The 26,848-nt window shown below is 38.5% G+C and overlaps 1 protein-coding gene across 2 annotated transcripts in view; it reads left to right on the plus strand.

The window, feature by feature from the left end:
* The window catches only part of LDAH (lipid droplet associated hydrolase), a 94,293-nt gene that overhangs the window by 22,419 nt on the left and 45,026 nt on the right, over positions 1 to 26,848 (plus strand). For both annotated transcript variants that reach the window (XM_022574359.2, XM_089923395.1), the window contains one exon: positions 10,795 to 10,964. In XM_022574359.2, the coding sequence (XP_022430067.1) occupies positions 10,795 to 10,964 (170 nt within the window). The remainder of the gene's footprint in view (positions 1 to 10,794; positions 10,965 to 26,848) is intronic.

A 26,848-nucleotide genomic window follows, 5' to 3' on the forward strand; every position in this document is an offset into this window, starting at 1 on the left:
ATAAAAAAATACTGGAGGGCTTCCCTGGTGGCGCAGTGGTTGAGAGTCCACCTGCCGATGCAGGGGACACGAGTTCGTGCCCCGGTCCGGGAAGATCCCACATGCCATGGAGCGGCTAGGCCCGTGAGCCATGGCCGCTGAGCCTGCGCGTCCAGAGCCTGGTGTCCGCAACGGGAGAGGCCACAACAGTGAGAGGCCCGTGTACCACACACACACAAAAAAATACTGGAGGTTTTTAATAATTTTAATATTTACATTATACTTTTTATCATTGTATTAATTCAGACTCCCATAACAAAACCCATAAACTAGGTAACTTAAATAGCAGGAATTAATTTTCTCATAGTCTGAAGACTATAAGTCCAAAATTAGAGTTTCATCATAATTGTGTTCTGATGAGAACCCTCTCCCTGGCTTTGAGGTGGCTGCCTTCTCTTTTAGTCCTCACATGACAGAGAGAGAGAGGGAGAGAGAGAGGGAGAGGGAGGGAGCATGATAGAGCGAGAAGGAGTGCAAGCCAGCAAACTCTCTGGTGTCTCTTCTTATAAGGGCACTAATCCCTTCGTGAGGGCCCCACCCTCATGACCTCCTCTAACCCTAATTACCTCCCAAAGTCCCCATCTCCAAATACCATCACAGTGGGGGCAGGGGGGTTGTTCAACGTAAGAATTTTAGGGGACACAAATATTCAGTCCATATAATCATGAATGGGAATGTTATGTATTAACATTTTAAATCTGATCACAGGTATAGGTCAGCATATACATATGACATTGTACCTGAGCAATAGTAGAACATACAAATTATCTCTTAAAACATTTTTGCTAAATATTTGTTCAAGTTTTATTAACTTCCCTTTGGTCCATCCTCAGAAGTATTACCTTACAGTTGTTAGAAGCAGGCCCTTTGAAGCCTCAATCCTGTTGAGTAGCAAAGGAAAAGTTTCTGTTCTAAGTGGCAGCTCCTTCCACATTCATGAACATCTGCAGGCAAGCTAAATTGTAATAATTTTTTTATTTGAAGAAGTGGGTGACAATTGAGAGGTGATTCCTATTTTTATCCATGTCCTATTTTTGGCTGTTAACTGATACATATGGTCAGGACACAATGTAGTTATTACAGAATTTAAGAAATGAAATCACCCTGTCCATACAGAGTAGATAGATACTCTTTGGTTCTGTAGTTAGCATGGGATTTGGTTCTCTTTTCTTTTCCCTCCTGAAGCCATAGCTCAAACTATTCATGTGTCATCTCACTGTGAACATCACAACTCCCTGGCTCTTGATCTCTTAATTCTCACATATCGTGGTATATATCAGCTTCCTGAAATGTTAGTTCTGGTTCCAGAATCCTGTGTTAATTTTAGATTGACTTTAACATCAGATGCCAACTCTTGAGAATGGAATTTAAGCTTTCTTTTTTCCTAATTCCATTTACTCAGTTTAATCTTTTTTGAGTACCTGCTGTGAATCTGCCTCTTTGCTAGCACTTAACGGAAAAATACCTCTGTGCTTAAAGCAAATCTGTTGCACTTACATTGTTTATTATTAGGTTATCTCACCACCCAGACTTCCTGTGTCTTTCTTTTTAAGGCATCGCATATAAGATTACCTTTGTCTTGGCTAATCTCCTCCTCTCTGTTAAAACAGTTTCCACTCTCAATGATCAGGCCCTTGATAAGCAGGATCATCCAGACTTTGTTTCAGCTCTTTAGTTGCTCAGATTTCTTCTACTACCACTTTCACCTACTTTATCTTTTTTATTTCCCTAATTATCTTCTATTTAGAATTATAAATTTACAGATTAAGTGCAATCCCTATATAAATTCCTACAAAAATTACAGCTGCAATTTTTCACAGAAATAGAAAAAAAGTCCTAAAATTTGTATGGAGCCACAAAATATATCAAATAGCCAAAATAATCTTGAGGAAGAAGATTGAAGTTAAGGTTCAAAGATGAAGTTATCACACTTCCTGATTTCAAACTACATTACAAAGCTAGTAATCAAAACTGTATGGTAGTGGCATAAAAACAGACCAGTGGATCAGAATAGAGAGCCCAGAAATAAACCCACAAATATAGGGTCAGATAATCTTTGACAAGGGCACCAAGAATACACAATGCGGAAAGGATAGTATCTTCAATAAATGGTATTGGGAAAACTGGATATCCACACGCAAAAGAATGAAATTGAACCCTTATCTTACACCATACACAAAAATTAACTCAAAATGGATTAAATACTTAAATTTAAGACCTGAAACCATTAAACTCCTAGAAGAAAACATAGGAGAAAAACTCCTTGACATTGGTCTTGGCAATGATTTTTTTGGATATGACACCAAAAGCACAAGTAACAAAGGCAAAAATAAACAGTTGGGACTGTATCAAACTAAAAAGCGTCTGTACAGCAAAGGAAACAGGCAACCAAATGAAAAGGCAGCCTATAAAATGGGAGAAAATATTTGCAAACCATATATCTGTTAAGGAGAATTTCCAATATATATAAGGAACTAATACAACTCAATAGCAAAAACACTTAATAGCCTGATTTTTAAAATGGGCAGATTTTTCCAGAGAAGACATGCAGATAGCCAACTGGTATATGGAAAATGCTCAACGTCATCAGTCATCAAGGAAATGCAAATCAAGACCACGATGATATTATCACCTCACACCTGTTAGGATGGCTATTCTCAAAAAAGACAGAAGTTAACAAGTCTTGGAGAAAAGGTCACTTGAGCAGTTATTTAGGTTACCCAAAGCTTTCTGAAAGGGAAAGCCTTCATGGGTGGGGGTGGCCTAATTCCTTATCTGGTTGTTTTGCTAGTAGCTGGGTCATTACAGCTGGCAATATGTTTATTCAAAGTGGATGTCTCATCAATCAAAAGCTTAATGTCAGGCACTTAACACTCAGTATGTGAGGTGATGAATGTGTTACTCAACCTGACAGTGGTAGTAATTTCACAGTGTATATGTATATTAAGTCATCACCTTGTACACCTTTAAAAACAATCGTGTTGTACAACCTAAATATATACAGATTTTCTTTGGAGTCATACTTCAGTAAAGCTGGAAAGAAAAAGGAAAATAATTTTTGAAGCTGGACCATGGGTACATGGGGGTCTATTATACTGTTCTCTGGACTTTTGTGTATGTTTCAAAATTTCCACTATTAAAAAAAGGTTTTAAAGAAAGAAAAAGAATTATAGGATCTTAGAGCTAAAAGTATCTACCATATGATCCAGCAATTACACGCCTGGGTATATAACCAAAGAAAGTGAAAACACTAATTAGAAAAGAGATATGCATCCCAGTGTTCATAGCAGCACTGTTTACAATAGCCAAGGTAATGGAAGCAACCTAAGTTTCCTTCAGCAGATGAATGGATAAAGAAGATGTGATGTGTGTGTGTGTATACACACACACACAGTGTTTTACTCGTCCATAAAAAGAATGAAATGTTGCCATTTGCAGCAACATGAATCGACCTGGAGTGTATTATGCTTCGTGAAATAAGTCAGACAGAGAAAGACAAGTACTGTATGTTATCACTTATATGTGGAATCCAGAAAGTAAAATGAATGAATATAACAAAACAGAAACAGACTCATGGATATAGAAAACAAACTAGTGCTTACCAGTGGGAAGTGGAATGGGGGAGGGGCAACACAGAGGCAGAGGATTAAGAGGTACAAACCACTGTATATAAAATAAATAAGATACAGGAATATACTGTACAGCATGAGGAATGTAGCCAATATTTTATAATACTTTTAAATGGAGTATAATCTATTATATAAATGTTGAATCACTATGTTGTACCTGAAACTAATATAATTTTGTAAATCAACTATATTTTAATTTAAAAAATCAACCTAAAAAACAAAAGTATTTACATTAAATTCCATCTTGAACCCTTATTTTTCAAGGAAGGAAAGTAAGGCCCAAAAGGGCTAAATGACCTTGTGCTGGTGAGTGGTAGGACGCGGACAGGAAGCCAGCACTTGTGATCCTGAGGTCAGTGCTCTAGTCCTGTGGTAGGTCATCTCAGGTGGCTGGTGCAAAGTGCTAGTGATTAGCCCTTCCACGGTCACGGATTGTACCTGGTCTGTCACCCTTTTCCTGCTATGACTTGTAAAGGGGACAGGATAAATGGAGTGTAGATGAAACTATGCAACTCATGGCAAAATCTTGCCTAAATACCTCAAAGTGCCTCTTTTTATAGTGTCTTTTTCTATCTGTTTACGTGTATGTGTGTTGTGTTCCTCTGTGAATGCAGTTTACTTTCGAGCCTTTTACACTTCTCTTAAAGACTAGGGTATGCTTTGAAAGGCAAGTATTGATTACCTAGCAGTGAGAGATTTTGTGAAGTGAAACCGAATATACAGATTTTATTGCCTTGATTAAAAACATCTATTTCAACAGCTGTCACAGAAATGTGGCTGAATGTGAATCAAATGTATAGTATATACTTGCTTTACCTTGAAATAGTTTAAAAGGTACATATTTATTGAGTTATTTCTTCATATATACCCAAAGAAATTTGGGGGTTTTAATACCACAGTTTTTCCTGTCAGGAAATTTGTACGTCTGCTTAGAATGTGCTTTGGCTATCTTATGTGGTATTGGAAAACAGAGGTGTTAAAAGAATTCTTAGAAAACAGACTTGTTTAACATGCTAAATCTCGAAAAGCTACCAGTTTTTCTGGCCTGTTATCTTAACTCTGGCAAGAGAAGAGATAACCAAGGACAGGAGAAGCTAGGAAATAGTGGAAATACCTCATAGTACTCATGAAGGATAATACCTCTCCTTTCATGGTGTTCAAACTTAGTGATGATTAGCTAAAATGTCTTATTCCTATATTCTTACCTCAGTGAGAAAGGTCATCATAATAGAAGCTATATATTGAATTACCTAATGAAAGCAACATCCAACTCAGTTATCACAGTAAGCCCTTAAGTCGTACTTGAAGACAAAACAAACGTTGAGCAGAACATGAGTAGCAACTTTGAAAGTTGAAAATAGACTCAGAGTAACCCTACATCAGGGGTTCTCAAACTTTGGCCGGCATCAGAATCACCTGGAGGATTTATTGAAACACAAATTACTGGATGCTACCTCCTGAGTTGTTGATTCACTACAAGTGGGGTAGGACCTGAGAATTTGCATTTCTAACAAGTTCTTAAGTAATACTGATGCTGCTGGTCCTGGTACCACATTTTCAGAAGCCCTGCCATAGATCTTCGCCAGTAAACACTGGTGGGGAAAACCAGCAGAAAGTATCTGTTGTGTCTGAATTTCTGAGAAATGTCTTTAATTCTTGTTTTAAATTGACATATTATTTGTACCTGTCTTTTGAGTATGCTTATTGCTTAGGCTGCTTGTGGGCTGTCGAGTTAATGACTTAGTAATTAGAGCCCGGGCCCTTTGCTGCTAATGAGAACAGTGCCACCTAGAGGCATTAGCCCAAAGGGCCACCACAGGGCCATAGGAAGCTGTGGTTTCTAGAGGGGGGTGAAAGGGCAACTCATCCATCATCAAGGATTTATCGACAACCTACTAGATTATTATGTGTGGTGCTACAGAGGTATACAAAGAAATGAAAATGCTGCCTTTTAGTGACTTTGCATCTGTGTTGTGAGTAGCCCAAAAGTTCTATAAAGGGCACATGGGGCTCTGAGCTTCACTAGTCCCCCCGATTGAACCAGAACAGTTCTGCCTTCATCTGTTTTACAAATTGAAGGTTATGTTTATAAATGCATGCTACAGTAGACTGAAATGGATAGGCAGGACAGATATATTATTCATCATCCAAGATTATTGTTCTAAAGTACAGGTTTTCTGACATGCAAAATATGGTGTGAAAAATACGTAATCATTGAGAGAAAAGACGTAAGCTATAACCACACATCAAATGTTGAAAGTACGTTTTGCTTCATATTAGCGCATGTTAAAATTATGAGCAGTTGGACATAATATTCTAGTTGCACCACATTATCACAATCATAAATTGGGTATAATTGGGAGAACAGATGTTCACCAGTGTCAGAAGGAGGTGACTCAGGAAAAAAAAAGTGTGAAAAGAAAATTTGAGGAATTAGAAGTATAAACTCTTTCTGGCTTTGATTTACTATGGAGTCAGCTTACTTGATGGCAGATTCATTATCAACTATTTTGTCATTTGTTCCAAACGTGTAACAGAAAAGCTAGAAATCATAGTGGTTTAGTTTCAACTGGTAAAACATTACCTAAAAAAGTTACGTAGTCTTTCAACTAATGATGAATTTGCATCATGTTTATCCCGAGAATCATTAAACCACTCCCACTCTAGTACCCAAAACTGAAAGAAAGAGAAAAAACAGTAGGGCTTTCTCTTTCCAGGACTCTGGCAGAAGAACATGGAGGCTACAAGGAACGACTAGATTCTCCCGAGGCAGGGACAGTTAGTCAAGTCTCAGGGCTCTCAGTCACTAGAAATAAACAAGTAAGTCTCTCAGTAGGTGGGAAGAAGCAGAAAACCAAAGGGTAGAGCAAGAAGAAGAGTTAAGAATCGAGCAAACTGTTAGATTCTCAGGGAAGACAGAAATAAGCAGCAGACCAGAGGAGGGAGAAAAGCATTGTAGCTGGTGTCCTATAACACAGACCGGATCGTTGTCCCTCCCTTTGAGACCCTTGGGCATCTTCTCACTGCTCACACAGTGGAGTCCAGATCCCTTAGTGATGTTCAGGGTCCTACTTGATCTAGTCTCAGCCTTCCTTTCTAACCTTATTTGTTCCATCTCTCTTATAACCACAAACAGGCACAGTACTCATCGCAGTGTCCAAAATTACACCTCACACTTTTATGCCTTTATGTTCTAGTATCATGAATTTAGAGTAAATTTCATTTCTCTTTTTTAGTTATGTATATGTAATGCTAAACAATACATGATATTGTTTTGTGTGTTTTTTAAAGCTTGACCTAAAGAGTAAACTGTATATTCATCTTGCTCAAAGCATTCTTTAAAATATGAAGTGCTATTTTTAGCCTTTTAATCTCCACATGTAAGTTGTTTAATTAAAATTATTAAGGTATAGCTTTGGAGTAATGATGGGAGCAGGATGGAAGACTTCACTAGTTGAGAAAATTCTGGTGTAAGATTTAGAGAGTTTCTGTGTGCAGACTCAGTCCTAGCAGAAGGCTCATGTAGCACTAATCTTTGGTCTTGTTAGCTCTGTGGTCGTTGGCGACTTGTAAATACTGTTTGTGTGACAATATATAGTAAAACTTATGCATTTATATTCAGTGTGTATCTAGATAAACATATATGTGGATGTGTTGTTAAAATGTGTTGTTAAATTTAGACCATTGTGATAGTATTCAAATGTGTAGTTAAAATTACACAGTTATAGTAATGTGCATGTAGTAAATAGTATTTTCCAGGTATCTCTCTTGGTTCATTTGGAGAAAGGCATAGTACTTTTTATGAATTCAAAGGGGCATTACCTTTCTATTTTGACCCAATAAAACCCTCTTATTTTCTCAAGGAGATGCTTGAGCTATACTTACTTCAGTGTTTTATAATAATGTTTTTATCTACTTCTGTTTCCTCTTATTAGACTGTGAGCTCCTTGAAGACAAGGGAGTATATTGTATTTATATCTGAGTTTTCAATATTATCATGGGCCAATTAGTCACTGTTTTCTGTCAGAGTGGTCAATTTAGTTCATGAGAAATGGAAGAAAATAATAGTTATCAGATTTACCTGTCTCCTGAAGCTATAAGGGATGCATGATATTTTGATCCAGAATTGACAGAATTTTAATAACTGGATCAATCAGTTTGAACAACTAGATGAAAAGTAAATGCGAAGTACTGATATTACTTAACTCCTCAAAGAACTACTTAGGAACAGATTATACATACCTTTTGAAATAAACTCCAGAATCAGTAAATGATCTATGAAGTGAATTCCATTGAGATGGGTCTAAGAAACAGGCTCGGGTTCTAAAAGGCAATTGTCAGTACTATATTCAGGACCATATATTGGTAAAGAATTGGTGAATTGGATTGCCATCTATCAATTCAGGCAGTTTTCAGTTTAGAAACAGTTTACTTTCCAAATATACTTAGTTGATCGTAACTTGGAGTACATTTTCCCTATAAAAAGAACGGTATAAATCATTTCCATATTATCACTCTGATTTTGATACAATTGAATGTGAATTTTTTACAATATTTTTATGGAGAGTAAGTAAATGATTCCTAGAATTTTTTTCAGAGTATATTAAAATCATAATAGGAGAGAAAGTATAGAGTATACAGTCCAGTATATAGATATTCTTTTAGCTTTTAGTTTTTGCTAGTAAAATAATATCTAGAGAGCACATTGAAATTTTCTATCATTGATTATTTATTTATAGAAAGTACTTTCCCCATTAATCTCATTTACTTCAGAAAACACTAAGTAGTGTGTTTATCTTGGAAATCTACTGAGCAATTCCCAGAGGTAAAGCCAGACTTACCTCTGAAATATTCACTTCGATAATGATTTGAATTATAATGGTCATTAAAGTTCATCTGAAATATGTTTTAGGGCCTTATTTCTAGAATCAATGAAGTTTCTAAATGTTTATTGTATTTAGCTCATTTTCTTTCTCTTTGCTCTAAAAATGTGTATTTGAGGGAGGCCTTAAATGACAGGAATTGAAATGATAGCAGTCATAAGTTTCATTTCTCAAATAGCTTATGCCAGACACTTCCTATGTGCTTTAAAGTGTTACGCAAGCAACATTCCTCGGAGGCTAGAATTACTATCTCTGTTTTATATATGAGGAGACTGAAGCCAGAGGTTAAAGTATTTGCACGGAGTCACATAGTAAGGTGCTTAGCTGGGAGTTAGAACCAGGCTTATCTTGTCTCCAACGCCCTTGATCTTTGTACTACACCATACTGTCCCAATGAAAGGAAGACTTCAGCATTTTCAAAAGCTGTATATTTTGAAAAATAAAGAACTTGGGTTGCAAATATTATAGGTATTTGGGGTATCAGAACAATACGATCACTCCTGGGTAGAGTGATCAGAGAAGATATATGACAGTAGTGGAATATGAACAACTCAAACTTAAATAGAATATTAAATAAATACAAGCTTGGATTTCGAGCCATCGGAGGCCCTACGAAAATCAAGTTTCCAGATTCTGTCTCTTCCCAATTCTGTTTTATGGGGAACTTCCTTGTTACATAGAGAATGAATTCTAGGCTGACCTGGGAAGAAGGGTTAAAGCAGAACATGTCTCACCTGGGAAATCTCCTGTTTCAGTAGTTACCAGTGAAATGGGGAACTAAGCCTCATTAATTCAATAAAAAGCACTTCAATAACTGTGTGCCAGGCATTGGAGAAAGAGATAAGCAAGACAGGAAGTACAGAAGTAAATTAGGAGTAGTGTGGTGGGATAAATATGGGATGTGGTGGAAGCTGAAAGGAAGGCCACTTTACTCCTCATCTACTGAATCATAAAAAGGCTTCTCAGAGGAGGTAACACTTGTTGAGACTTTGAAGGATAAAGAGGAGTTAGCCAGATTAACAAGGGGGAGCTGAGCACTGGAGGAAGAAAAACCAGCATGTACAGGTAAAACTGAAGAGCAGTTCTTCCTAATGAGTTTTGGGTACCTTTGTTATAGTTTGCGTCAGTACCTTGAAGGCAATTGACTACCTTGTGATACCTTGAAGTATTACATCCTGTCATTGGGGTTGTATATATGTTCATAGGGAAAGCCTATTGAAGTTTTCTCTGCTCATAGAATATTGGAGCTGGCAGCATCCTCAGATTGTCTAGTCATTTCATATTTTCATTCAACAATAATATTTACTGGGTGCTAGTCACAGAGGACACAGAAATGAAAGATGGACCTTGCCTTCAAGGAGCTCGCAGTCTCAGGGAGGAAACAGACAGTTATACAAATATGATAAAGTGCTATAATAAGAAGTGAATACTAGTTAAACACAGAGGAAGGCTCATTCATTTTTCTTGAAGATTAGCTAGATAAAGTTTTGAGTAGATCTTGAAGAATCTTAAAGACGTTCATTTGTGAAAGGAAGAAAGGATATTTCAGGTCAGGACTGTGCTGGTTAAAAGGAACAGTTTAAAACATTTCTACTTATGCCTTTCAGTCTTGACTTCTTTAAACAAAGATTATCTAAAATAATGAAGCAGTGTCATGGGTTTTCTTGGTTATATATTAATCATGTAACCTAGCCTAACCAGTGGTTCTCAATGTGTGGTCCTGGGACCAGCAATATCAGCATCTTCTGGAAACTTAGAAATGTAAATTTTCAGGCTCCAGCCCAGACCCACTGGATCAGAGGCTCTGATGGTGAGGCCTAGCAATGAGTGTTTCACCAAGCCTTACAGAGAATTCTGATGCATACTCAAGTTTGAGAACCAGTGGCCTAAACTGTAGTAGTTGATGGAATAGTTGAGAGTTCATGTGCTTTGAGGACAGACACCTGGGTTTGAATCTCACCTGTCGCACTTAACAGGTTTGTAACTGCCAATCTATCACCTAACGTCCGTGAGCTTTGGGATTTTCATCTATAAAATGAAGATAGGAATACTTCCTTTCCAGGGTTGTTGTGAAGATATAATTTAAATAAAGTGCCAACACTGTGGCTTGCACATGGTAGGCTTTCAATAAATGATAGCAACTGCTATTATTATTGGTTTGTGTTTTTTTTAGATATTTTCCCCACTGAAGTGATTGCTTTCACTTATTGAATGAAAACATAACTTATATTTTTTTATTTTAGATCCAAATGCTCAAGAAATTAAGGACATCTATGGACTCCGTGGTCAAGTAGAACACAAACTAGCTTTCCTGAGAACTCATGTGCCAAAGGAAATGAAACTTGTGGTCATTGGCCATTCCATAGGCTGCTACTTCTCCCTTCAGGTTCTGAAGCATGCCCCTGAGCTCCCAGTAAGTACGCCTCAGGAGGTGACTGTCGGTGCTTGCTTGTGCACTCGCACAAATCCTCTCAGATTTCCTTTGCTTTTTTGTCTCGTATTGAATTGATAAATAAAACACAGAGAGGGATACTTGTTAGCTGCCTTTATCCTTATCTCTATATTACTGTGGGCCTGTGTGAGTGTATATTCATACATTTCCCATAATGTTTCAAAAAATAACGCTGAAGGAGGTAGGAATTTTCTGAATAAATGCCTCTTCTTTTTAAATTGAAGTATAGTTAATTTACAGTATTTTATTTGAACAAATGCTTTTTAATCTAGGGTTATCTGGAGTTCTTAAGTTACATACAACTTGCTGTCTTTGGTAAAGGAATATTTCTTTTTTTAATGTTTATTTTTTGGCTGTATTGGGTCTTAGTTGCAGCACGCAGGCTCTTCGTTGCGGTGTGCAGGCTTCTCTCTAGTTGTGGCACGTGGGCTTATTTGCTCCGCAGCATGTGGGCTCTTAGCTCCCTGATTAGGGATCAAACCAGCGTCCCCTGCATTGCAAGATGGATTCTCAACCACTGGGCCAGCAGGGAAGTCCCTGTAAAGGAATATTTAAAAGCAGTCACCAACTAGGGCTGAGGCAATAATCTTGTCTAGGGAGAGTATTATGCAAATATTCATGCCTCCTCTCAAAAGGAAGAAAAATTATTATTATCACCATTGTTGATAGGCAAACAGTTATTCTTAAGGAACATTAAATCTTTAGTCATAAGTCTGAATCCTTATCTGTTCTATAGCTTGGCAGCCTTTTTGAGACACTCATTTATTCATTCATTCATTCATTCACAAATACTTACTGGGTGCCACTATGTGCCAGATATTAAGTGAGACACTGGAGATATAAAGACCTATTTAAGGGGCTTCCCTGGTGGTGCAGTGGTTGAGAGTCCGCCTGCCGATGCAGGAGACACGGGTTCGTGCTCCGGTCTGGGAAGATCCCACATGCCGTGGAGTGGCTGGGCCTGTGAGCCATGGCCGCTGAGCCTGCGCGTCTGGAGCCTGTGCTCTGCAACGGGAGAGGCCGCAACAGTGAGAGGCCCGTGTACCGCAAAAAAAAAAAAAAAAAGACCTATTTGAAGTGCCAGGAAAGCTAGTGAACTATACAACACTTCAAAACAAAACAAAACCTCATACTTTCACTGACATATACCATTGAAGTGACCCATTAAATGAATGTGATTCACAGCATAAATTATTTCTTCATTCAACAAACTTATATTAAGCACTTGCCATGTATCAGGCCTTGTGCTGTGTTTTGAAGACATCCCAGTGAATAAAATAGTCTTTGAGGTAAGAGAGCCTGAAGTCTAAGGGAGGACACAGACTAACCCATAGGTGTGATACCTACTTCTTATGTAAATAGAGGGTGTGTGAGATCATGAAGGAGTGCTATTTAACCTGGTAATCTGAATACAAGATAGGAAGTGATTCCTTCCTGGAATCTCCCTATCATGGGATATTGACTTTTCTCACTCCATGTGGTAACATATCTTCAGTGGAGTCTTGGAGCTCACAAGGAATTTGCTTCTTTCCCCGCCAGCTTGACACACTTACTTCTTACTTATAATTAATTGCCTTTGGGAAAAGTACAACTATAGCCTCCTTGGGTGTGGTTTTTAATACCAAATGGAGGCTGTTAATTTCTTACATTGGGTATCAGAAAGTATATTTTTCATTTCTAAGTGTGAATTCAATAAATTCTAGATTGCATTCCATTCACTATATTATTGCTTCTACTCTGGTTTTTTTCCCCCTAGATAAGGCATCTTAATAAGAAAACGGGCTTTCCTTTTAGCATTTTGCATGGCTTCTAATCTCTGTTGTGCCTGTAAAGCTCCTCTGGTACCACGTTATGAGGTTACTGTTTTCATAGTGTCCAGTCTTAGCCCTTAGCGGTTCTCTTTGCACAGTTGCCACAAGTCCTCACTCTAGAAACAAGACACCTACGTTCAGATACTTGCTGTCATATTTTGTCTTGGTGACCTTGGGCAAGTTATTGAGTCTCTGTACCTTTGTTTCCTCATCTGTAAAAGGGGGATAGTAATATGTTCTTCAAAGGATTTTTTTGAGGAATTATATAAAGAATTAAGAATGGTGCCTAGAACTTAAAAGTTCCATATAAGTATTAGCTATTATTATTATAATGGAAATGACTGAAAGCACTGGCTCAGTAATTAGGTTAACTACTGTGTTAGTAATCTACAGCTGTGTAACAAGTTACCTCAAAACTTAACAACATAAAACAATACACATTTATTCTCTCACAGTTTCTGTGGACCTGGGACTGGTCACAACTTAGCTAGATTCTGTGGTTCAGGGTATCTCACAAGACCGTAATCAAAGTGTCTTTCAGGGCTGTGGTCTCATGTGAAGATCTGAATTGCGGAGGATCTGCCTCAATTCACTCCCTCAAGGGTTGTTGGACGGAGGAGGGCCTTGGTTCATCACTGGCAGTTGGGTGGAGGCCACCCTCAGTTCCTTAGAATGTGGTCCTTTCTAACTCGCCCCATGAGAGCAAGTCTGGGAGGAGAGCCAGAGAAAGAGTCTGCTGGCAAGATGGAAGTCACAGACTGTAACCCAATTACAGAAATGATATCTCATTACTTTTACAGTATTCTCTTTGTTAGAAACAAATCACTGGCTCCAGCCCAAACTAAAGGGGAGGGGATTACACTAGAGCATGAATATTAGAAGGTGAGGATCACTGAGGGCCATGTCAGAGGCTGCCTACCGCACCACTACTACAGTTAGGACTTCACTTGTGTGATGTACCATCAAGCATGTAGATATACAGGTATATATCAACGTATAAGTTAAAATACTGAATTTATTTCCTGGTGTAGGAAGTAACTTGGTCCTGTCAAATAAAATGTTGCAAACTGATATGACATATAATTTTTGGCTATTAGTTGTTCCAGGTGTTTTAAAAAGAGTACTTGCATGTTTGAAATAATAATAACATTATTATTTGTGATGGTTCATTTTACATGTCAAGTTGATTGGGCTAAGGGATACTCAGATAGCTGGTAAAACATTTCTAAGTGTGTCTGTGAGTACTTTTCTGGAGGAAATTAGCATTTGAATTGGACTGAGTAAAAAAGATCCGCCCTCACCATTGTGGGCGGGCATCATCCAATCTGTTGACGGTCCAAATAGAACAAAAAGTCCCAGGAAGGGCAAATTCTTTCTCTCTTCTTGAGCTGAGTCAGCCATCTTTTCATGCCCTCTGACAGTGGAGTTCCAGGTTCTCAAGCCTTCGGCATCATCTGTTCCCCTGGTTCTCAGGTCTTCGAACTCGGACTGAATTATACAACTGGCTTTCCTGGTTCCCATCTTGCAGATGGCATGTTGTGTGGGACTTCTTGGCCTCTATAATTGTGTGAGCCAATTACTATAGTAAGTGTTCTTTTATCTATATCCGTATATATAGTCTGTTTCTCTTGAGAACCCTGACAAATACACTACTCTAAACATAGGGAAGAAAGTAACCATTTGAGTCCTTCAGTTTGTTAACTTAATCAGAGATCTTTCCTTTTGGTTTTTGTTTGTTTGCTCCACATCCATTCTGCATGTAATGTATAATTTCTCTTACGCATACTTGAAAACAGTTGTTCAACACATTTGTTTTGAACCCATCTCTCTTTTTTGGCTCGCATTCACAGCGTCTGTTGGGAAGGAAGTACAATGCACCTTAAGGTTAATGTAGCTTCTTATAGCTTCCTCAGCTCTATAACTTTCTAATTAAGGCTCTGCTTTCAGGTGTTCTTACCCTTGCAGGAATAGTGGTGAAAAGGAAAAAGGCAGATGAAACATGAGCTTAACCTAGTCTAATTGTGAAGACGTAAGTCATACTGTGATTATAGAGTTTTCAGAGAGACATGAGAAAGTGTGTTTTCTTAAAAAGGGTGTACTCTAGAAAATAACACATATAATAAATTGTCCACAAAGGTTACCCGGGGAGGAGGGTGAACATCTGTATGTTTTTTTATTATTCAAAAGCTTTATCTGGTTTCAGTTAACTACATTATTGAAGTCCACGCCGCCCGCCCCCCCCCTCCGCCCAGCTTAAACACCTGGCCCAGTTAATATTGGTGGTGTGACCCCTGCTGAAGTGTTGAAATTTCAGTGTCTCTGGGCTACTCTAAGATGGCACAGTGCCTGCATGCCTGAAGTTAGCATGACATACTCCATTTAAGATGCATTTGACAATCAAATAAGTTTGTATTAGCCAGAGTGTTGCAATCCCTAATCATTTTGCCAAAAATAAGTTAGCTGTTATGTTTTACGACATATGAAGTGTGATAATAAGAAACTTGTGTTTCCATCTCTCTGTTATTTTTACTGGAATATTTGACTCCTATAAGATTTTAAGGACATATGTGTAGTTTAGTAGCTGGTTTATTTGGTTTTATTTTGGTTTAATTCTTTATAATATTTTTGTAACTAATTATAGGAAACTTTGGTCTTAAAATTATTTTAAGAGACTTACTGCGTATTTTAGACATAATGCCTGACCTATTTTTTCATATTCTGAAGAAAATAATTGACTCTTAAAAATCTGGTGTTAAAAATTTTGTTTGTTTCTTTAAGCAAATTTGGTACATAGAATTATAGAAAGTCTTCATATATTTTGACAGTAATGTCCAGAATAAAGAACTTAAAAAAGAAACTTAAGAAAATAGATAATCGGAAGATTGTTAAATAGTACTGTCATGACTTAAAATAATAAACACAATTTCAGATTCATAGGATTTTTAGAGACAGTCTAGTCCCATCTTTAATTTTATAGGTAGAAACTGAGAGAAAAGTGCCTTGCCAGGATCCAGCCAAGGCTCTGTCTTAATCTAGGGGTGGGGTATGGTTATGTTAGCTGTGGATATAAAGACAGTCTACAAAGATATCTGATGGTTCTCTCAACCTTTGGATGATGGCAGAGACTCCAGATAGTATGGCGTGTTCCTGGAGTGTTCACACCTAGCTCCACATGACTCATTACATTGCAGCTCAAGGAGTAGGAGACCCCATGAATACTGTTCTAGCAGTTGGGGGCAGATGGGGTGACATGGGAATAAAAAAGTAATCATCTTACCCCCACTATCTAGAATCTTCTTTCCTTCAACATCAATCCTCTATATGTTTAAAATGTGCCATCTGATTTTGCCAATAAATTGCATAAAGTTCAAGGTTGGGAGTTGAAACCCTCAATTCTTTTTTTTTTTTTAATAAATTTATTTACTTTAGGCTGCGTTGGGTCTTCGTTGCTGCACGCGGGCCGTCTCTAGTTGTGGCGAGTGGGGGCCACTCTTCGTTGTGGTGCACGGGCTTCTCACCGCGGTGGCTTCTTCCGTTGCGGAGCACGGGCTTCAGTAGTTGTGAAAGCCCTCGGTTCCTAACTGAGCACTGCACTAAGTCATGAAGTGAAATTCAAGTAACTTAACTATTATTTTCCTCTAAGAATTTATATGGCATTTAATGATAATACTTCCTCCCCTTCCAGGGGTATCAGATCCTTCAAAACTTAATTTTTTATGTTATTTGGACTTCCTTCGGGAAGATGCACAATAACATAGACCTTCCTTTGTCTGTCTGGTTGGCAAAAATATCTTCTCCCTAAATGAAATTTCCAGATTACTTAAACTGACTCCTTTAAGCCCCAGACTATTTTATCCAGTTGGGTAAAAATTTGTCTAAAATATATTTTTTACTTATCTGCCTTCTTCGACAATGTAGTTTGATTATGGAAGAATTTTTCCCTAATGATTCAAGGACATCATTTTGATACTGTTACTATACTACGGTAAAATACAATTAAAGGGATTTTGCCTATGTCCTGAAATTTCTTAGGTGATAGTGCTTCGTTAAAAAGAATTCTCATGTCTGTTTATTTTATAGTTTTTCCATCTCCTCTCCTAGTGTTAGGTGACATTTCTCTTCCCTACTTACACTTTGTTGCTACTAATTTGCTGCAGATAGAGAAAACAGATAACCGTGTTAGAATTTTGTCTCAAGTAAAAATGAACACGTCTTAAATGAAGATATGAGAGTAAAATTGACAAAATTAAGTAAATGGATTTTGTTATTGTTCAGAGCAATAAAAAAAAAAAACTTTCTTTTGTTTCTTTTGGGATCCTCAGTGGTGTTGTACATACTCAGAATTTTAGAGACTCAAAACACACCACAAGTATAGCCGAGAAGCTTGAAAAACTTTACCGAAAGAGTCAAAATAGTATGTTCGATCATGTATGTGTTGAGTCAGGAGTACATCTCATCTAAATTAGGAAAAAAATAGATTCAAATATTCTGGAAGTAATGAGATCATTGAGCCTGTGGTGTACTTACACTATTCTGATGAACCTGCGTATCTGCAAAGTTAGACATGCTTGTGAGAAACATTTATATGACATCACTAAGTTGTGTTCAACAATCAAGATAATCTGGAGGTGAGGGGAGAGAATAGGAGATAATTCATTTGTCAGAGTAACTGTTGTCAGAGTCCTGTCCCTAGATTAATTGATAAGAAGCCAAAGGCAAAATGAGGAAGTACCGTGAGGCTCTGAGTGTTTTAAAAAGAGAGATGGCTTCTAACTGGGAAGATCAAAAAAAGCATCATTAAAGAGCTGGTATTTGAACAGAAGAAGGATGAGTCAGTATTTAGAAGTATTTATAAGCAGAATTTGATGGGGTTTTTTTGGGGGGTGGGGGTTGCTATGCCTTCTAAGCAGTAGGAAATGTATGAAGAGAGGAGAAATGGGCTTTACCACTGGGCACATGAAGAGAGCAGTGGGTGGTCGGATTTTGATGCAGCACAGTGTGTGTGAAGGGAGCAGTGGGATAGCAGAACCTCGGCTGATAGAGTGGAAAGGCAAGAGAGTTTGCACTCTGTTTTCTGGACAGCAAGGAGCCACTGAAGGATCTGTGATAATAATAGTCATTCATTGGGTAAATTAATGTCTCATTGAAAAGGAAAATAAGGGCTTCCCTGGTGGCGCAGTGGTTGAGAGTCCGCCTGCCGATGCCGGGGACACGGGTTCGTGGCCTGGTCCGGGAAGATCCCACATGCCACGGAGCGGCTACGTCCGTGAGCCATGGCCGCTGAGCCTGCGCGTCCGGAGCCTGTGCTCCGCAACGGGAGAGGCCACAACAGTGAGAGGCCCGCGTACCGTAAAAAAAAAAAAAAAAGGAAAATAAAATGGAGAGAGAGTATAGAGTAAAAAGTGAACAACCAAGTGATAGGCAAGTTTGCTAGTCCAAATGAGAAATAATGAAGACAGTGTATGGGATTTGCCCAGGGAAATTGTTAAGAGAGAAAAGAAACAGGTCATAGATGTATATTAGGGGAGTGACTTTATTTGGTGGAAAGGAGGATGCAGAGGAGGAAGCAGAGAAAAAGGCAAAAGGTATAATAATTTTCCATGCTGTTGGCTGCACTCTATTGGTGGGTCCTGAATTCACTTCAGTGGGTTGCAACTAGTGGATTAGTCAAGATGCGGTAGACTGTGCCATGGTAACACAGTGTCTGTGGCTTTTAACGACAAAGGTTTGTTTATCACTCATGATATAAGTCCTTTAAGGGTAGGCTGTCCTTGTGTAGTTCTCTCCATGCACTCTTATTCCAGAATCCAGATTGATGGAATAGCTTCTATCTGGAATATTCCAGTCTCGTGGCAGAGAATAAAAAGGAAGTAGTGAACTACATGCAGCATTTTAAAACCTCTGCCTGGAAGAAGTGACATTTGTCACTCCTCATACTGCATTGGACACAGCAAGTCACATAACCAGGTCTGCCAACAGGTATTGGTGATCGGAAGGCCATTAATGGCCTGGAAGAGAACATTTTTAGTGAAATAATGGGAGAAGGAGCTTGCAGGAAGTTAGGTGATCCAGGAATTGGCCAGTGAAGGGGAGAAGACAAGAAGATAACTTAAGGAAGAAGCTGGTCAAGGGAACATCTTTTCCCTGTAAGTGGGAGAGAATTTAGCATACGCTGGGGGGAATAACCCATGCAGAGAGAGAGATGCTGAAAATGAAAAAGAAATAGAAATGTTTATCGGAGCACATTTCCTTCTCTTTGTCCTTTAAGCCTGCACACTTGAAAACCAGGAAAATTGGAGTTTTCTTAATCTTCACATCCTTGCAAAGGTGTTTTGGTGTCTTATACTTGGTTTTTCATTTGAGCCCAGAAACCTGAAACAGTTAAAAATTGAGGTTATTGTCATTACTAACAGTTATACATGCATTTGAAATTTATAAAACATGTTCATATGTAACAAGGTTATTTAACAACCTAATTTTTTCCCATTTTACAGATGAGACCGAAGTTCCAAGGAGTTATGTGTCTTATCCATATGTCAGTTAGCTAAGTAAACGGCAGAACTAGGACCCTCTATTCTGTTCTCTAACTTTTCCATCATCAGCCTTCAGGTGAGTTAGTTACGAAGGTTACGATTATAAATAATTAGAGCAAGTTACTTCAACAAACCATCAAAACCTATTTAACCTAAACTTAAGGTTTCTACTGTTATTTCTTTAAGAACTGAGGTCTTCAGATACACAAGGAGGGTTTTAGCAGTTATGAGTGAATGCTTTCGGGGGAGGTCAGACAGAATTGGGAGAAACGAGAACATGTCTTGAGTGTCTGGAGCATAGAAGATCAAGGGAGCTGGTAGTGAGGTATGGACCAAGGGCAGAAATTAAACTCGGAAGACAGTGAATCAGAATCCTAGAATTGAGCTGGGGCAGAAGGAAGATTAGAATGTGAAGGGAACTGGAAGATTCTGCAAACACAGTGCACAACAGTCTACAGTTGTGTCTGCATAACCCATTAGTGACCCCCAGTGTGTGAAAACCACAGGGGTCAGGCAGTTGACAACTACTCTGGTTTGTGAAAGACTCTTCATTTCAGAAAACAACAAATTCCCTATTCTGAGGAAAGTTTGTACTGAATATGATGAAATGCTATTTTTCTAATCACTTATGCATTTATTTATATATATGTTATCTGTTTATGTGTACACACAAACACATTATCTTTTCTGAATTACCCACAGACTACCTTATTGAAAACTAGACACATGGAAAGTTTCAACTTTTCAACTTCAGCCATTTTTTAGTTATCTGCATATTAAAGAAAGATCCTGAAATTGCTTTGAAAGTGGAAAAATTGTGTGGGCTTTTTCATTTTTCATAACTCAAAAACTATTTAATATATTTTTCTCAAACTTTGCAAAAAAAAAAAAAAATCACCTTTGGGCTGAAACCAAGCATGGAAAGTTTCACCACAAAGGGCTAATTTTTTGGAAAGCTGCAAGAAAATGAAAACAGTGGTTTATAATAGAACGTTCTTCATGCATGTTAATACTTAGTACTTTATCTAATGCATTTCATCTGAGAATTTCTGAACACTTTTCAGATTTAAATATTGAGCCATTTTAATATATGTGTATCCGTGATAGACTGTTAGATATGGAAAATTCCCCCCATGCTCTCAAAGGTTCAGTAAATATTGGGAGTTAGTGAGATGTGTTTAAAGGGACAGGTAGGACAAATGATGTTAAGTGGCTACTAGCCAGAGAAAGCCTTACATTAACTGCCTAAACATATTTTATCACCACCTCTTCCTGGCCCAGGAGTAGTTGTGAGTAGAGTATACTTGATGACATAAGGTATTTGATTCATATATCTGAGCCAGTAGCTCTCAAACCAGTATCAGCATCACCTGGGATCTTGTTAGAAACACAAATTATTGGACCCCACCCAGACTTAAGAATCAAACTCTAGGGCTGAGACTCACCAGTCAGTGTACTCTAGGTGATTCTGATGCATGCTGTAGTTCGAGAACTAGAACTTTTTCCAAAAGCTTGGAACGTAGAATATTCTGAGATGTTATGGACAATTAAATCTGTCCTCGGTCTTTCCATACATGTCATCTCTGTCTTCTCATATCATTCCTTGGAAGCAGGAGGAATACTTATCAAGTACTCTAAAAGAAAGATCTTCTTTTCTATATTTCATGTATTCTAGCTCTTTGCACCTATGACCTTACCACAAGCACAGTGAGCCCCCTTGAGTAAAGATGTTGCTATAGGGAAACAGCACTACCAAGACATATTTTCTCATTTCCATAATTCAGGCCTGGGATGGGACCATATATTTCATTCTCATTTCTCTGAAGTCTTAAGATCCAAGATTTAAGCAGCAAGGTAGCAGAGGTCTGTCAGTGGAAGCTGATTTAAGCCCTGCTCTTTTATGGGCAAGTTCTTAATCTTAAGTTTCGTAGGGGCCCTCTGCGTTCCAGCAAACTCCAGTGTCAGTATTTTTGTGTTTAGGCACTGAAGTAGTTGTGTATGTGGCATTGTAACAAATTTTAAGAATATTCTCCTGATGACAGAAGTGGACTTCTGGCTGATCACTGGTGCCCCAGCTTGTAAGAGTGAAGTTTAGGTGTAGCCTGGGAGAGGTGTTTAAGCAGTTTAAGGTTTATGTCTTCAGTTGCAACCCATCTTGACAGAAGCATGAATATAGCTATCTAAGCTAATATCAATGGAAAGGAAAAAGAGATATCTTTTTTAATTGATCATTTAAAATTTTTATTATGAAAAGTTTCAAACAAAAAAAAATTGTTTAATGTATCTCCAGTCACCCATTATCTAGATTAACATAGCTACTAATATTTTATCTTTACCTCATTTTTTTTTCCTCAAATACTTTCAAGTAAATTACAGCCCTCATAATATTTCACCCTTAAAAACTTCATTGTGCATCTTTAAAAAGGACTTTTTCTTATATAACTACCATGTCGTTATCACACCCAGCAAAATTAATGGTAATTCTTTGATATTGTCTAATACAGTTCATATTCAGATTTTCTTAGTCCCCAGAATGTCTTTTGACAATTGGTTTGTGAGATCTTTCTTTAAATTAGAGGCTTTTCTTTCCAATTATAAAAGTTAATGTTTTTGTAAATTTCAGGAAGGTAGGAAAAGCAGTAAAAAAAAGTAAATGTGCCTTTGAGGATTGCTGTAGTGTCCAGAGAGACATAACATACTTACCACGAATTGCTTTTATAAAACAACAAGTAACCTATTAAAACAGAATGTGAAATTGTTTAAAGAAAGGTACCAGTGGGTCTGAGAATAATTTGTTACAAAGAAATTTGATGTAAGAGTTCATGATTTTAAAAGTAATTAATTTGCTCCTTGAGTTTTCATGCTTAGACCAGAGAGGATAATGCAATACCCCTTTCAATTTTGTTTTTATTTAATAAGAAAAAAAGGAAAATGTGGGATGTTCTTGCACTATTATTTATTAGGGTGTATTTGAGATACTTAATTCCCTTATAGATATCTAGCATAATTAAAGGTTAAATTATTATTAACTCTTTTACTATAATTATTATATTACTATAATTATAATTTAAGGACCTTATTCTTTCAACAGCTCTTGAAGGGGGTTATTCTTTTCCCATTTTATGCATGAGGAAACTGAGACTTAGAAGGACAGAAGTAACTTGTTCAAGTAGACAACTAATAAGGGGCTGTGCTGGGATTTCTTTTCTTTTTCTTTTTTTTTTTTTTTTTGCGGTACGCGGGCCTCTCACTGTTGTGGCCTCTCCCGTTGCGGAGCACAGGCTCCGGAAGCGCAGGCTCAGCGGCCGTGGCTCACGGACCCAGCCGCTCCGCGGCATGTGCGATCCTCCCGGACCAGGGCACGAACCCGTGTCCCCTGCATCGGCAGGCGGACTCTCAACCACTGCGCCACCAGGGAAGCCCTGAACCTACTAATTCTTTTCTTTGGAATCTATATTAAGAAACTAATCTCAAAAATAAAGAACACATTTGTGTACACACATTATTTATTGTATCAAAAAATTGTAAACATCCTAATGTCCAACTCTAAAGGAAAGTTTGAATATGGAATTTGCAACTATTAAAATTATATTTTCAAAAGACATTGTAATACGTGAAAGTTAATTGTAGAATATTAAGGATGTTAAAATATAAAAAGAATATAGAGTACAACTATATGTCAAAGAAAACATACATTTAAAAGCTTGAAAATAAAATGACCAAAATGAATACAGTGGTTATGTTTGAGTGGTGAGTTTTGGAGTGATTTTTTTCTATTTATTTTTTGTCCTTAAAATTTCTTTTAATGGTATATATTTTTATAATGATTTAATGGTTATGTATTTTCTTTCCTTTTTTAAAAAGCAGTTTGATTTTATGACTTCATAACAGAAAGTTGGTTCAGGAGAGATAAAGTTTTCAGTAACTTGTTACACAGCAAGAGACAACAATCACAAGGGGAAAGTAAAAGGGTAATGTAATGTCAGCTTCACGGTTTCTCTGCAGGAAAACCCACCCCTGAGACCAGCAGTGGCCCTTGGTCTGTAGCAGCATCTTTGGCAGTAGCAGCCATCCTAGCCTTTTAACTCATCCTACTCTACTCAATTAGCGAGGCTTTTCCCCTTCCTTGCAATTTTTTATAAACCCTGCCTTCCCCCCCTTCACAAAATAATTTGGGTTGTCGTTAGGTATATATTTTGATAGCCTGCCTCACGATCGTTATTTGAATGTGATAACAAAACCACAGGTGGGGGCTTCCCTGGTGGCGCAGGGATTGAGAGTCCGCCTGCCGATGCAGGGACACAGGTTCATGTCCCAGTCCGGGAAGATCCCACATGCCGCGGAGCGGCTGGGCCCGTGAGCCATGGCCGCTGAGCCTGCGCGTCCGGAGCCTGTGCTCCACAACGGGAGAGACCACAACAGTGAGAGGCCCGTGTAACGCAAAAAAAAAACCCAATAAAACAAACAATAAAACCCCACAGGTTGGGATTAGCATCATCATTCATCCTACTGCTAGGGTGAAGCAGACCTTATTCAGATCTCATTGGACTACCAAGTTTCATAATGGCTAGGACTTCAAGAGGGTCTGGGGTGTGAGTGAGTGAGTGGCCCATGCTAAGGCTGAGATGTTGTATTTGTGAATACCCTGGCAGTTGGATGGATACAGGTCTGAAAAATATAGCTTGTGCCTTGCTACATTTAGACCTTGTTAAGCCAATGAACTGGATGTTCACAGAAGAGCAGATTCACAGAGCCTCAGTGGACGGAGCATAGCAGTCAGAAAAGGGATAACATAGAGCAGATGAGCAGAATTCTGTGAAATTGTTTTTTTGTGGCTATTGTTGATTCCAGCCAGAAGATTCTTTTCAGGCCTATCAGTTTGTGGAGATGAGAACTATGAATATGATCTTTAAGGAAGGAAAAGACTTTCTAACATGGTTACCCTGTGTGCATGAGGCTGTTTTACCCTCCCTTCTTGCTAGTATGGAAAATCTGTGAACAATATGCAATGTAGGCCACAAAAAATTCCCTGAAGTGGAAAAAGCCTAGCAGGCACTAAATGAAAGATGCTTCACAAGAATGAAATGTGGTTGCTTTGAGACCTTACATTCCGAGCCAGTTCAGACCAATTGTATTTGGTTGGGAAGAAGCCAGATTATCAGGTATCAGGGAGGTATATTGACAAACAGATAAAGACTGAAGCCAGCATCATTTCTGACAACCTGTTCCTAAGGAAACCAGACAATAAATCATTTCCCATTATCAGTCATACAGAGACCAGAGAAAACATGCATGAATGAAGTCTGTAGACAGTCCAGAAACTCCCATTTCAACAAATAATTTTATCTCCTCACCAGTATAGTTGTGGGAACTTCTGTATAAGCCAAACTGAGTGTTAGAGATTCAGGCTTTTCCTCTTTCTTAACATACTACCTTCAGAAAAGTGCTGAGGAGTCTCTTGTTCCTATTGCAGAGGAGAAAGGTTCTAGGACTTAAGTAATATTACACAAATGTTGATTGATAGCGATTCAGAAGTGATTTCATAAAATCTTAGGGACGATTCTGATTATCTGGGTGCCAGGGGAGCTCTCCTCAAGGTCCTCTGAGGGAGATGGCCTCAACTTGTCCCCTTTGGTCGTAGTCCCTACACCTGCCCTGTACATACCTAGTACTCCTCCTAAATATTATTATTTCTTGTCGTCCACTTCCTTTCTGTTTTTCCTACCACCACCTAACAGATGGCGTCTATCCACCTTTTCAAGTCATCTCAGTGCAAACTTCTGTGTGAACTCTTTCCTGACTCTTCCCAGTTTTTACTGTCCTTCCTTTATAACCCTTTTTCTCAAAATTCTGCCTTGTATTACAGGCATTGCATATTTATTTGATTCTCCCTATTAGATCTCTGAGCTTTTTTTTTTTGTGGTACGCGGGCCTCTCACTGTTGTGGCCTCTCCCGTTGCGGAGCACAGACTCTGGACGCGCAGGCTCAGCGGCCGTGGCTCACGGGCCCAGCCACTCCACGGCATGTGGGATCTTCCCGGACCAGGGCACGAACCCGTGTCCCCTGCATCGGCAGGTGGACTCTCAACCACTGCGCTACCAGGGAAGCCCTGAGCTTTTCTTTTTTAAAATTAAGGTGTAACTTTCACACAATAACTCTTTTTTCTCTCCCTGCTTCAATCTGGTTATTCTGTCCTATTTTCCAGTTCACTAACCCTCACTTCAGCTATGTATAAACTCCTTTTAAACCCATCTGTTGAATTCTCAATTTCACTCATTCTATTTTTTGCTTATAGAATTTCCATTTTATTATTATTATAGTTAACCATTTCCTAAAATTCTACATCTCATCATTTAATTTCTTTTTTTAATTAATTAATTAATTTTTGGCTGCGTTGCATCTTCGTTGCTGTGCATGGGCTTTCTCTAGTTGCAGCGAGCGGGGGCTACTCTGCTGTGGTGCGTGGGCTTCTCACTGCAGTGGCTTCTCTTGTTGCGGAGCACGGGCTCTAGGCGCACGGGCTTCAGTAGTTCTGGCACGCGGGATCAGTAGTTCTGGCTTGCGGGCTCTAGAGCTCAGGCTCAGTAGCTGTGGCCCACAGGCTAAGCTGCTCCGCGACATGTGGGATCCTCCTGGAGCAGGGCTCGAACCTGTGTCCTCTGCATTGCAGGCAGACTCTTAACCACTGCGCCACCAGGGAAGCCCTTGTCATTTAATTTCTTGATCGTATTAATCACAGTTATTTTGAAGTTCATGTCTGACTTTATTCTCCTTTGTACTGTCAACAATTTTTTGAAGTACAATTTTACTCTTAAAAAATAAAATTCAGAGGTGACATATTTGAAATAAAAATTAATGAAAATCATAACTGATAATTCTAGTGTCTAAGCCTCTTGTAGTTACATTTCTTTTCTGCTTTTTCCTTCTTTGTTTTTTGGTCATGTTGCCTTGTCCCTCAGTATGTTTGTATATTAGTCAGGGTTCTCCAGAGAAACAGAACCAATAGGATGTGTGTATACATAGAAAGTGACTAACTATAAGGAATTGGTAACACAGTTATGGAGGCTGACAAAGGCAAGATCTGTAGTCAGTAAACTGGAGACCCAGGAGAGTCGATGGTGTAAGTTCTAGTCCAAAAGCAGGCCAACTCGAGACCCAGGAAGAGTCAGTATTTCCGTTGGAGTCCAAAGGCAGGGTAAAAAAAACAGTGTCCCAGCTCAAAGACAGTCAGCAGAAGGAATTCTCTCTTACTCAACCTTTCTGTTTTATTCAGACCTTCAACTGATTGGATGAGGCGCACTAACACTGGGGAGGACAATCTTCTTTACTAGGTCTACTGATTCAATGTTAATCTCATCCAAAACATCCTCTCAGACACACCCAGAATAACTTGTGACCAAGTATCTGCTAATCCCATGGCCCAGTCAAGTTGACAATGAAAATAAACCATCACTGCTTGGTAAGGTTCCTTTTAAATTGAATACCTGACATTATATATGA

Source organism: Delphinapterus leucas, chromosome 13 (genome assembly GCF_059928025.1).
Source record: "Delphinapterus leucas isolate spDelLeu-1000000601 "Yukka" chromosome 13, BTC_Dleu_Yukka2, whole genome shotgun sequence".
In the NCBI taxonomy this organism is placed as follows: Eukaryota; Metazoa; Chordata; class Mammalia; order Artiodactyla; family Monodontidae; genus Delphinapterus; species Delphinapterus leucas.